The following is a 14,207-nucleotide window of genomic DNA, read 5'->3' on the forward strand; positions in this document are numbered from 1 at the left end:
AAGAGACAAAACAGATGAACATAAGGAAAGGGAAACAAAAAGAATATAAAAACAGGGAAGGGGACAAAACAGAAGAGACTCATAAATATGGAGAACAAACTGAGGGTTGCTGGAGGGGTTGTGGGAGGGGGGATGGGCTAAATGGGTAAGGGGCATTAAGGAATCTACTGAAATCATTGCTTCACTATATACTAACTAATTTGGATGTAAATTTTAAAAAATAAAAATTAAAGTAAAAAAATGAATGAAGGTAATAATTATTTAAAAGAAAATAAGATGTACCTTCATGACTCAGGTATATGCACGAAGACACTCATACACCTAATTTAAAGAAAATATTATTACTTATAATAACTAATATTAATAAAACTAAAATGCTGTTAGAAATATATCAATATTATGAAAATTTTTCAATTCTATCAATTATCTGATAATGTACAAAATATTTTCACAATTTTTTATCATTGTAAAATTTTTTATGATTGCAAAAATATAAAAGAACCAAAACAATTTAAGGTAATTGGAAACAGCATAAGTATCCATACAGTGATATTTTACAATGGTGAAACTTTAGAAGCAGCATACGTTTACAATAGTGATAAAAGTTGGTTGACACTTTCATGTTATTAAAACAGTGGACTAATATTAAATAGATTTTAAATGATGCATATCACTGGACACCTGGGTGGCTCAGTCAGTTAAGCATTGGACTCTCAGTTTCAGCTCAGGTCATGATTCCACAGTTTGTGAGTTCGAGCTCCACATCGGGCTCCATGCTGACAGTGCAGAGCATGCTTGGGATTCTCTCTCTCTCAAAAATAAACTTAAAAAAATGATGCATATCAATAATTATTGAGATACACCTAGGTTCATTTCTAAGAATAAAATAGCTGAGACAATCTGTATATCCCAACACAGAGGTATTTTTAATGTTTGTGCATTTGCAATTATTACACGTGACAAACATGGATATATTTATAAGAAAGAAAATATGGAAGGATATTTTCCAAAGTATTAACTTTTGCTACCTCTAATTTGTCTTTATCTTTTTCACTGTGATTTTTTTTATTGTTACATAGTTAATCAAATGTTTTAATATATGATTTGTTCATCTTATAACTATTCAGAAAAGCAGACAGGGAGATTTATCATCTCGTAACTTCCTTACATGATAAGAATTTGTAAAAAGAAACTGGACTAGGTTAAGAGTTAGTGTTGTCCTACCAGTGTCCTAAATGATTCTATTGCTGTTCCTGTCTCCAAAGGCCACATTCCCACTACTACTGTGTTAGGTATGTTTGTTTGTTTTTTTACCCTAAGGTCAGATGATACAAGATGATTACACAGATGATTCATTAGTGATTTTTGAATCTGGGTCACCAAGGACTCCGTTTATTAATTTTGTTGCAGATTTGGCAAATAAATATCAAGCTTGAAATTTGAAGATTCTCTCTCAGCAAAATAGTTCAGAACATCAACTCTTCCAAGGCTACTAGGAGTGCCCTTATACCTACTTTTCTTCTCAATGATTAAAAGCTTAAAAAGACAAAAATAAAAAACTATTTTCTAGGCTTGTGATGGCACTATAGCTATTGTGAGGGAACTGATACAATTGTTTGGAGATAAAAACTCAAGGAAATTATGTATATTCCCAAGCACTATTACTGCAGGAGTGGCCAGATTAGATTCAACCAGTAGTGACCAGAAGTTTCTTGCTGGCTTTCAACATTATATTTGTTTTCAAGTTGTAGCTATAAGAACAGTTGCAGTTAAACAACTTAATAGAAAGAAGCTATGATTAACTTCCAGAGTGTAAGTATTATAAATTCTGTCATTTCAGTTCAATTTTTTTTGAGACTTGGGTCACATTCACCTCTGGTAAATGAATTTCCTGACTGTATAAAATTCAGCAGTGGAAGTTCTAATATGGGTTTTGAACATCATTTTTAGAGTATTTAATCTTGGATAGTGTATAGTCATTGATAGCATTAGTTTAAGCAACAATAAATAAGAGGTCACCTAAGAGTTGCATAGTTTGAATGCCATGATGGAAGTGATACATCTCCCAAGCACAAATTCTGGGAACTCAAAATTAAAAACCAATGGCTAAATATGTGCATTCCCAGCAAAACTGGAGACTGGAGACTGAGATGGAATGGGGAAATACAGATCACTGGAGGGAAGATTACTCCAGATAAATAATCCATGTAAAGTGTTTCAGTATATAGCATATAGTAAAGGCTCAATAAATGTAATATACAAGTTATATTATAAGGGAGAAATAGGATGAGAATGTGAGAGTTTCATTTTAGACTTTTTATGTCTGGAGTGCATTTGGTTATGTGACTAAAGAGCAATCATTTTTAGAGATAAGAATTTCAAGAAAATACTCAGAGTATGTGTGTTAAGAAGTATTAAGAACTATTTCAACATAAGAGAGACCAGTGAAAAAAGAAATAGAAATTAGAAAGCAAAAAGATGACAGGTAAACATGTAGGTGATATTAAGTTATGAGAGAATGCTGTGAATATTGTGTGGTTGAAAGTACACATTCTACTTAGAAATTTGCTAAACTTTAAAAACAAAAAAAAGTGATAATTTTTGGCATAAATTATTTCATTAGATTCATGAGGACAAAACAGGACTACAGTATATTGATGACTGGAAAATCATTCTGGACAAGGTCATTAAAAGTTAAAATACATTTATTACTCATTATTAGCCATGTACTTTTTAAGTACCTTATATATTAACATTTAACTTAGTATGTATACATGAAGGAAAATATTATTTCCATTCTGTAGATAAAACTGAGTCACAGTGAAAGCAAGCCATGCTTGAAGAATATGTTTAATAATTCAATCTCAATTTTTTTGTAGTTAGTAATATTAGAAACAGTTTTTCAGAATGTAATCCAACCTTAATTAAACAGTTTGAAAACTGAGAAAAATTTTAAGGATTTTTACATGCCTATATATTTTACACCCAACACCTACATATTATCATTCTATACAATATATTTGTCATCAAAACACTTCCTGTCTTCTGTACCACAGTGGAAAATGAGTGTAATTTTACACAGAAAATCATGAGAGTCAGGAAAATCAGTAAGGAAGAAGTTGTTTAAAGAAAACACGTATTTTTTAAATTATAATACTGGAGCTCAACATATCTGGTAGTGGATGTGGAGAACCTATATATACAGAGTGAGTCCCAAACTATTTGTGATATATTTGTTCTTTATCACAAGGATCAAACTTGGAAGAAATGCATGATGGTGGTAATGAAAGTTTAAGATTTAGCTTTAGGAATCAGTCTGTGAACAGGGACAAATTGATCTCACAAAGCATTAGCAGTCAAATCTACCTGTAGGGAAAATCAAATCCTAGGTCTAACTAAAATAAGATATAAATTGTGAATAAAATGTAATGATAAGGAAGCACCCACAATATTTTGGAGTGTAATATCGACTTTTCTGATTTTTTTAAATCTCCCATGAAATTACCAAAAATACACAATTGTGGAATTTAGGATACCAATGTATTGATAATATTTGTATATAAAACTTTTTTTAAGTGCATGTGCTTGTTTGCATAGTTTTTTCTTCCATTAATTACCACTCTGTGCATATCGAATATATCTGAATTCTAAATGCAGATTGAAGTCAGAAGTCAATGATGAGAAACCACACAGTAACAACTTTTATCCTACTGGGACTAACTGATGATCCACAACTGAAGACTATGATTTTCATCTTTCTATTTCTCACCTACATGTTGAGTATAACTGGGAACCTGATAATCATCTCCCTTACTTTCATAGATTCTCACCTTAAAAATGCTATGTACTTTTTCCTACAAAATTTCTCCTTCTTAGAAATCTCATTTACCTCTGCTTGTATTCCCAGATATTTGTACAACTTATCAACAGGAGACAAGACAATCACATATGACAAATGTGTCACTCAAATGTTTTTTACTGATCTTTTTGGTGTAACAGAATTTTTTCTCCTTGCCACCATGTCCTATGATAGGTATGTGGCCATCTGCAAACCCCTGCATTATGTGACCATCATGAACAACAGGGTCTGTAGAAGACTCATCGTTTGGTGCTGGACAACTGGCTTCTTGGTCATAATCCCACCGCTCAGCCTGGGCCTAAAGCTGGAATTCTGTGACTCTAATGTTATTGACCATTTTTTCTGTGATGTATCCCCCCTCCTAAAGATATCATGCTCAGAAACATGGCTCATAGAGCAGATGGTCATAGTCTGTGCTGTGTTGACCTTTATTATGACCCTTATATGTGTAGTTCTATCTTACATATACATCATCAAGGCCATTCTACAATTCTCTTCTGCCCACCAAAGAAAAAAGGCATTTTCTACATGTTCTTCCCACATGATTGTGGTCTCCATCACCTATGGAAGTTGCATTTTCATCTATGTTAACCCTTCAGCAAAGGAATTAGTGGCTAGTAACAAGGGTGTGGTAGTCCTCATTACATCCATTGCTCCTATGCTGAACCCCTTCATTTACACCTTGAGAAACAAGCAAGTAAAACAAGCTCTCAAAGACTCAATCAAGAAAATTGCATTATTCTCAAAGAAGTAATGGAATTTGCTAATGTAGAGAAATCATGTTTTCATAAAAAGTATACTCCTTTAGAGTTTTAAGTCATACCTCTCTTGGCAAGGAAACTATTTTAGGAAGCTCTTTTAAAAAGAAACTATAATACATTTCTAAGAAACAAAAGACAGACCTCACATCTTAACAAGACCTTACAAAACTGCAAACAAAATAAGACAAAATAAGCACAACCAACAAGTTCATTGCATATTTTGGATAGAGTACTTGTGCTTATTGTCTTTTCCAGTTCTAGCTTTCAAGAGTATTTTTGATGCCAGACACCATTTCAGCCCTGGAGATTGAATAGAAACCTGAAAATTTCTTGCCCCTAATGCCTTACATTTTAGAAGGGATATGTGACTAGTGCATTAAATAAACTATTCACATCACTGTCAACCTAAAATTGACAGGAGGCAATAGTCAAGCCAAAGGGTGTATTTGGGATCAAAAATTTGCAATTCAAGTACACAGATTTGGGCAGCAAACCAAGTAATATCCCGCTAGGCAGCAAAAGTCAGGGGGTTTTAAAACCAAAAAGGGAAGGCTTGTAAAAATTGTCTTCAAACATTTTGATTTGGGCGCCTGGGTGGCGCAGTCGGTTAAGCGTCCAACTTCAGCCAGGTCACGATCTCGCGGTCCGGGAGTTCGAGCCCCGCGTCGGGCTCTGGGCTGATGATGGCTCAGAGCCTGGAGCCTGTTTCCGATTCTGTGTCTCCCTCTCTCTCTGCCCCTCCCCCGTTCATGCTCTGTCTCTCTCTGTCCCAAAAATAAATAAACGTCGAAAAAAAAATTAAAAAAAAAAAATTGATTGGTGTTGGCAGCAGAAAATTAATCTTGGCTAAACATAACTGATTGCTAAGGCCATCACTAAGTAAATTTCTATTACTATAGCAAGTTATAAATGTTCTTGCAGAGTCCTTGAAGTATTTAGGGTTTGGCCCTGTTCAGAAGTTCCTGGTTCTACCTGGTGAGGATATGCACATAGCCCACCTGCTTAATGGCCTTTCAGATTCATTTTAAAATGCCTTAACATAAATTACTCCATTTTATTTCACCTGTCACAATTACAAACAACAACAATATCTTTAGGCGAAAAAAAAAAGGAAGCTATGACAAATGTTTGTATCTTAATGCAGAAGCTGAATTATAACATGTAGGCTCCTACAATTTTGAATCCTGAATGCAACCACAGACTAACAGGTTAATTTGAACTAAAAGTGCTAACAGTTCTTAAAATACAAGTAAATTTGTAGGGAAAATGGTTATATATCCGCCTCTGTATTTGTTTCTATACCTTTATCTATAAATATATACGTTGGATCTTGAGATACTAAAATGATTAGGAAGATTGTGAAAACAGGTAAATAACATGAAATGTATCTAAACTAGGCACAGAAATGACTACAACTCAAAGGAAACCTATGAAACCAGTACCTTCATCTATATTAAACAATAAGCACGGAAACAGTGGCCATTAATCAGGGCGTGATAGTTCTCATTGCTTCCTGTATTCGGAACTACTTCCTGAACTCCTTCATTTACACCTTGAGAAACAAGCAAGTATAAAACAAAATTATAATTACATTTCAAGGAACTTGATTGTGATACAGATCAAAAATAAATTTGTGTTGATGACACATTGAAACAATATTTTGATATACTTGATTACATAAAAATATACCATTAATTTATTTATAATATGGCTACTAGAAAATTCTGAATTCAATATGTGGCTCACATCACATTTCAACTGGAATGCTTCAGATATTTAAGCAGTGCTGGTTAGTAGTGGACTCAGAATTTAAATTCTGTTAATTAGACCCAAAATTCTGTTTTTCATTCAAGGAAGCCTCACCAGAGAAACACTTTCAGCAAAAAGGTATTTTCAAGAAAATAGGTAACTATGTTCCATAAATTTCACTCACAGTTTTTACAAATTAAGGTTAATAGCCTATCTGAAATTGTTTTTTTCAATGGTTTGAGATAGGAAACTATTCTTTTTTTTCCATAAGAATATTAAATAACAATTATTTCTTGAAAAAATTGCCCTTTTCTCCTTGCATTCAGTGACAATTTTGTCATAATCAATCGTTATGTGAGTGAATCTTTTTCAGGTTTCATCATTTTTAACTCCATTGATATGCTTATCTCTGAATCAATAATATAATCATCTGTGTGTAGTAGCTCTATAATAAGTTTTCATATTGAGTAGTGTAATTCAAACTGTCTTCTACTTCCTCAAGTTTACCTTGCTCTTATCAACCCTTTGTTTCTCATAAAACTTTACAAACCTTGGCAATTTCTACAATTAAAAAATTCTCTTCAGTGATTTTAAGATTGCTTTGAACCGGTAGGTCAATTTGGGGGAAATTAATATCTTTATAACATTGAGAATTCTAATCCATTAAAATATGGTACAGGCCAGTCCCAATTGTATATTTAATTACTTTCAAAAATACTTCGGTTTTAAGTGTATAGAGGCTTTACACATCATTGACAGAAATATTATTGGCATTTCTGGGGTGCTTGGATGGCTCAGTCAGTTGAGCATCTGACTTCAGCTCAGGTCATGATCCAACAGTTCCTGGGGTCAAGCCCCACATGGGGCTCACACTAACAGTGTGGTGCCTCTTGGGATTCTCTGTCTCTCCTCTCTCCCTGCCCTTCCCCACTCATGTTTTCTCCCTCTCTCAAAAATAAATTTACTTAAAAAAAATAACCAAAGGCTAAATTTTTTAAAAAGGAAATATTACTGGTATTTTGATAGATTCATTCCTCAGCATTTGATAATATGTGGTTATTTTACATGAATTTTTTAAATTTTTATTTTCTAATTGTTGCTAGTATTAGAGATAACTATTGTTTTTGAATATTGATTTTTGTCTAGCAACCTTCACAAATTTACCTGTAAGGTCTTTTGAATATGTCAACACATAATCAAATCATATGCAAATAATGACCAGTTATTTTTCTTTACTTTATTGCCTGTCTAGACTCCTTAATACAATGATAAATAGCAATAGAGTGAGTGGACATCCTGTCATATTCACCAACTAAACAGAAAAGTTTTCAATATTCAAAATAATACATGTAGGAATAAATTTAAGCAAGGAGGTGAAAGATCTGTACTCTGAAAACTATAAAACACTGATGGAAGAAAGTGAAGATGACACAAGTAAATGAAAAACTATATCATGCTCATAGATTGGAAAAATTAATCTTGTTAAAAGGTCCATACTACTCAAAACAATCTACAGATTAGATGTAATCCCCATTAAAATACCAATGGCATGTTTCAGAACTAGAACCAAGAATCCTAAAATTTGTATGGAACCACAAAAGCCCCCAAGTAGCCAAAGCAATCTTGACAAAAAAAAAGGAAGAAAGAACAAAGCTGGAGGTATCAAATGCCCTGATTTCAAACTATATTACAAAGTTCTAATAATCAAAATAAAGTGGTACTGGCATGAAAACAGACACAAAGATCAATGGAATACAATAGAAAGCCCAGAAATAAACCCACACACATGGTTAATCGATCTATGACAAAGAGGCAAAAATATACTAGGGAAAAGATAGTCTTCATTAAATGGTGTTGGGAAAACTAGAGAGCATGTGCCAAAAAAAGAAAAAGAAAAAGAAAAAAGAAACTTGACCACTATCTTACACCAATTCCAAAACTAAATGCAAAATGGATTTAAGACTTAAATGTAAGACGTAAAATCATGCAACTCCTAGAGGAAAACTCCTGATATTGGTCTCAGCAACATTTCTGGGGGGGAGACCAGTCTTCTCAGGCAATAGCAACAAAAACTGAAATAAACAAATGGGATTACATCAAACTAAAAAGCTTCTGCATGGTGAGGGAAACCATCAACAAAACAAAAAGGCAACCTACTGAATGGGAGAAAATATTTGCAAACCATACATCTGATAAGGGGGTAATATCTAAAATATATAAAAAACTTACACAACTTAATATCAAAAAAAATAACCCTGTCAAAAAATAGACAGACAACTTGAATAGACATTTTTCCAAAGACATACAGATGGCCAAAGACACATGCTCAACTTCACCAATTATCAGGGAAATGCAAACCAAAACCACATGAGATTATTACTTCATACCACTCAGGTTGCCTATCATTATCAAAAAGACAAAAAGTAACAACTGTTTGTGAGAATGTAGAGAAAAGGGAATTCTTGTACACTGTTGGTGGAAATGTAAATTGGTCCGGCTGCTTTGGAAAACAGTATGCAGGTTCCTCAAAATATTAAAAATACAACTACCACAGATTCAGCAATTTTCCTTCTGGTTATTTATCTGAAGAAAACAAAAACACCAATTTAAAGAAACAAATGCTGCACCCCTATGTTTACTGCAGCATTATTTGCAACAGCCAAGACATGGAAGCAAGCTAAGTGTTCATATATACAATTATTATATACACATATTCACTTAATATATATTATATATTATAAATAATATCTATAATGGAATATTAGCCAGCCATGAAAAAGAATGAAATCTTGCCATTTGTGACAACATAGATGGACCTAGAGGGTATTATAAAACAGGAAATAAGACAGAGGAAGACAAATACTGTATGATTTCACTTATATGTGAAATCTAAAAAACAAAATAAATGGGGGTGCCTGGGTGGCTCGATCAGTTAAGCATCCAACTCTTGTTTTGGCTTGGGTCATGATCTTGCAGAGAGGGGATCAAGCCCTACATTGGGCTCCTCACTGAACATGGAGCCTTCTTGGGATTCTCTTTCTCTCTCTCCCTCTGCCCCTCTCCCCCACTCACGTGCTCTTTCTGTCTGTAAAATAAAAATAATAAATAAATAAAAAACAAAATAAATGAACAAAAAACCAAAAGAGACTAACAGATATAGGAAACTATTGTTTACTATAGGGGTGGGGAGTTGGGTGACAGGTGAAATGGGTGAAGGAAATTAAGAGGTACAAATTTCCAGTAATAAAATAAGCCATGGGAATGTAATGTACAGCATAGGGAATATAGCCAGTAATATTGTAATAAATTTATATGGTAGCTAGACTTATCATGGGTATCATTTTATATGTGTAAGAATATTGAATCACTATGATATATATCTGAAAATAACAGGATATTGTAAGTCAATTATACTTCAATAAAAAAATAAATAACGTGTTTTCTAGATCCCCTTCATCAAACAAACTTTGTTTCCGTTCCTACTTTGCTGAAAATACTTAATAACGAATGAGAACTGCAGTTTATCAAATATTTTTCCTGTATTGAGATGACCTTATTTTTCCCTTTTATTCCACTAATGTGGTAGATTATATTTATTTTCAATGGTTAAACCAACCTAAAATTTCTGTAACAAACCTCACATTATGGTTATATGTATCCTTTTCTGTATAATACTCTATTTAACTTGATAATTTATATTTAAGGATTTTTATGACTATTATGAAATAAAATCAACCTGTAATTTAACTTCTTGCAAAATCCCTTCCAATTTTGGCATGAAAGTTATAATGCCCCCATAACCAAGTTGAGCATTATCCTTCCTCTTACTTTTCTCTGAATTGGTTTATAGAAAATTAGTATAATTTTTTCTTTAATTTTTTGGAATAATTTACTACTGAAGCCATTTGGCCCTGAATTTTCTTTGTGAGAATATTACTAATTATGGATTCAATAATTTTGCCTTATATTGGAATATTTATATTTTTTTCCTGTCTCATGTTTTCAGTTGTTTTAACAGAAATTAATAGGTTTATTTTATGTAAACTATTTTATTGGCCTAATGTTCTTTATGGTGTACTTAATTATTCTTTTAATAATCGTTACATCTTATTGATGTTCCTGTTTTTCACTGTCACTTTGGATAATTTCCATTTTTTTCTCTTTCCCTTCTTGACTATACCTACAAGAAGTTTATCTTTTTTAAAAAAAACCATTTTGTAGTTGTGTTTGTATTATATTTATTCTCTATATAACTGATCTAAACTATTATTATGTTTCCCTTCTGTTTATTTTGTCTTAGTTTGTTCTTCTTGGAGTCTCAAAATGAATGCTTAGGTCACTGGTTTTTCAATATATTAAATTCTCTAAATTATATATTTAAAATAAAATTTCCCTCTAAACAATGCTCTTGCTATATTGCACAAATTTTTTTTTAATTTTTTTTAACGTTTATTCATTTTTGAGAGAGACAGAGTATAAGTAGTGGGGGGGGGGGGGTGGGGAGAGAGAGAGGAAGACACAGAATCCAAAGCAGGCTCCAGGCTCTGAGCTGTCAGCACAGAGCCCCTTGCAGGGCTCAAACCCACAAACCGCGAGATCATGACCTGAGCTGAAGTTGGCCGCCTAACCAACTGAGCCACCCAGGCGCCCCATATTGCATAAATTTTGATATGTCATATATTATTGTAAGATGAAAGAAAACTTACCATTACAATCCACATCTCAAGAAATTACTAGAGCATATACTATAAGTTTTTTTTTTTTTTAAGTGCACAGGATTAATGCAAGGAAATACTATGCAAAATGAAAAGCAGTAGTGAATGAGCAAACCAGGTGTGTATTGTGATAATAAAGTATACGTATCTTGGGGCACCTGGGTGGCTCAACTTGTTAAGTGTCCAACTCGATTTTGGCTCAAGTCATGATCTCACAGTTCGTGAACTCAAGCCCCGCCTCCAGTTCAGCAATGAGCATCTAGCCTGCTTGAGATTCTCTCTCTCCCTTTCTCTCTGCCCCTCCCCCACTGACACATGTGCTCTCCTTCTCCCTTTCAGAATAAACTTTTTAAAAAAGTATTTTGATGTAAAAACTATATATGATGACATGAACAATTAAGTTTATTGTGAAAATAAAATATATCTTTACATGAATTAAAAGAAAACTATCTTTACATGAATCTACGTACGATCACATCTAAAGAAGTGCCGAAACGTGAAGATGGAAATAGTATTTTTATTTTTTGAATATTCATATATATATATATATATAGTTCCTTAAAATACTAAAAAGAATTAATTGTTTTGTGTTTTCTAATATTTTCCTGTTTTATCCTTTTTAATGATTGAGAAAATTTGATTAATGGGATAGAGTTGTGATCTTCATCTTCTATACATTTTAGGGAAGAAATTCAGGAAAAGAAGCCTGCTTCTTGACTATCTGGTTTTTTACTGTTGTTATGTTGACCTTTGCCTGTTGCTATTGTTGTCTTTGTATCTCTGAGGACACTGCCCTCACTGCTGCATCTTTTAGGATTTTTGCCCAAATTCATTACAAAGGCTAATTAGTGATGTTTGATCGTGGGTCACCAAGGACTCAGTTGTGTACTACTTAGTTTGAAGTTTAGCAAATAAATCAAATACAAATTTTAATACTGTAAAAGCCTCTTATCCTTTCCAGAGAAGTCATAATAACAATGACTTCAAAGCAAGTGGGGGGAATATCTTAACATTTTACTCTCAACCAAGAGAGAGCTAGACAATATTTCCTAGGCATAAAGGGGACCAAAATTCTTAGTCTGAAAATCTTCTCAGTGTGTTGAAAATGAAAAAACCCAAGGAGTTCTAAGCCTTCCCAAAGCATCAGAGTAAGTAGAGTCATAAGCTGAGAACCAAGTAAATTCCACAGAAACCTTTTCTAATAGATCCTCTTCATCAAAGTAGCCTTTAGGACTCATTGTTAAGTAACAAACTGAAGCTATTATTAACTCTCAGAGGGTAAGTAAAATGGCCATTTAATTTACTTTCATCTTTGATAAATCTGCATGTCACTTTTCTGAGAAGCAAATGACGTGGTTTACCAAAATCAGATGTAATATTTGAATTATTATATAAAGACCCACAGATCTTTCTGACATATATTTTTAATGCTGCTTTTTGTAGTTTACATAAAAATATGCGGTGAAGTTATCTCTGCCACACACTCATTTTGCTCTTTAAAGAGAAACTGTATGTCTACATTAAAATCACTGATATGACAATTTATATAATAATACTGACAAAGTTAGTTATCCTAGCACTTTTTTGAAGTACAAAAGTCTTTGAAAGATGAAAACTACTTTCTTAAACCTTGACTCTTAAAAACAGCATTAAGGAATGGAATAAATGAAAAAATATTTTGGAACAAGAGCTACCACCTGGAGGGTGCAAGGAAGAGAATTTTACCATGTAAAGCTTTAGGAGACACTGGTGTGAGAAATAATGGATTAAGGACATTAGGAAGGCTAAAAAGAGTATCTTTTCACTTATTTATTGTAGTTATTATAGTGTGTCCCTTCAGTTCCTAGGAATATCAAATCTCTTCAAAAAAAAAAAGTCAATGTCATCTCTTCTTTCCAATGACAGGGACAGTAAACCTTGGGGTTTAATTGTGGAAAGTGGACATACAGTGAGGATGATTCTGCCCGAATCTCTGGAGAAAGTAAATATTTTATGGAACAAATGACAGTCAATCACAACACAAGTTGATTGATTTTTACCAGGATATTGAAAAGCATATTGCTTTCTATTCATTTTTATAAGAAATACTCAAATCTTGGAGATACCAGCTCAAAACTAATATATATGTGTGTGTGTGTGTGTGTGTGTGTGTGTGTGTGTGTGTGTGTGTGTGTAAAACAATATGTGTATATATATATATGTAAAACAAAGTTTGATAGCTGAGGAAAAACTATAGAACTATGAAGCCAATGCAAACAGAGTTTTTAAACTCCAGTTTAAAAATATGAAAATATGCACTAAAGAGACATAAATGGAAAATTTAGGGGGAGAAATCTTTATCTGCAGAAGAATGAAAGTCTTAAATGGAAGCTGAAGGGGTGAATATTTCATGGTGTAAACTGTATGAATTAAGACCCAATGGCACCACAGCTTTTATAAAATAAAAGCATCAATAATCTTGAAAAAAAAGCGTTTGATGCAATGTAGTAATTTTAGCATGGATATAATTAAACAGTCACAGAGTGAGTTGAAGGAAACTAATACAAAGTTTATAGATGATACCTTGGTAAAAAAGCTGCTTTTCACAAACATTTTAACCTTTGTAGAAAACAAAGAGATACATAAGAGTGTTGGAAATTTATTTAAAATTTGTGGTGCATTCATAAAGCTATTGAAATATAGGTAAATTTTTGAAATAACTTACAAAAATGAAGAGGTATTTAAAATTTTGAGTTACACAAATAAAATAGATTGAAATTAAATAGAATTAAATTAAGTGCATTTATATCATAGAAATGTAAAAATATTTATAATATATTTTAATATAAAAAGTTTGTGAAAATTATTCAAATATGTAAATTCCTTGACCTCCAGTTTCAATATCTTATTGACAGATTCTTCAAGAAAGCAAAACAGATACCAAGAAAAATACAACTATTTATCTGTTTGACAGCTAAAGCAAGGAAGAGATGTCAGTTAATAGTTTGGCCAGCATGGAAGGTAATAACATAAACAAAGAGGTGACAGTTTCATGGTATGCATGACTTCATTCATAAAAAAAAAAAAAAAACTGTTCTAATTCAAAAAAAAAATCCTCAATGTTAAATACTAGGACATATAAAA

The 14,207-nt window shown here is 32.7% G+C and overlaps 1 protein-coding gene across 1 annotated transcript; it reads left to right on the top strand.

Moving 5' to 3' along the window:
• The first annotated feature begins 3,674 nt into the window (after nucleotides 1–3,674).
• Nucleotides 3,675–4,613, top strand: LOC122473100 (olfactory receptor 6C2-like). The gene has a single exon (XM_043563213.1). The coding sequence runs from the start codon at nucleotides 3,675–3,677 to the stop codon at nucleotides 4,611–4,613; it is 939 nt and encodes a 312-aa protein (XP_043419148.1).
• The last annotated feature ends 9,594 nt before the right edge of the window (nucleotides 4,614–14,207 follow it).

Source organism: Prionailurus bengalensis, chromosome B4 (assembly GCF_016509475.1).
Source record: "Prionailurus bengalensis isolate Pbe53 chromosome B4, Fcat_Pben_1.1_paternal_pri, whole genome shotgun sequence".
NCBI lineage: Eukaryota > Metazoa > Chordata > Mammalia > Carnivora > Felidae > Prionailurus > Prionailurus bengalensis.

Excerpts from the sequence above, each read along its gene's own strand:
- LOC122473100 (XM_043563213.1), top strand. The coding sequence starts at position 3,675 with ATGATGAGAAACCACACAGTAACAACTTTTATCCTACTGGGACTAACT.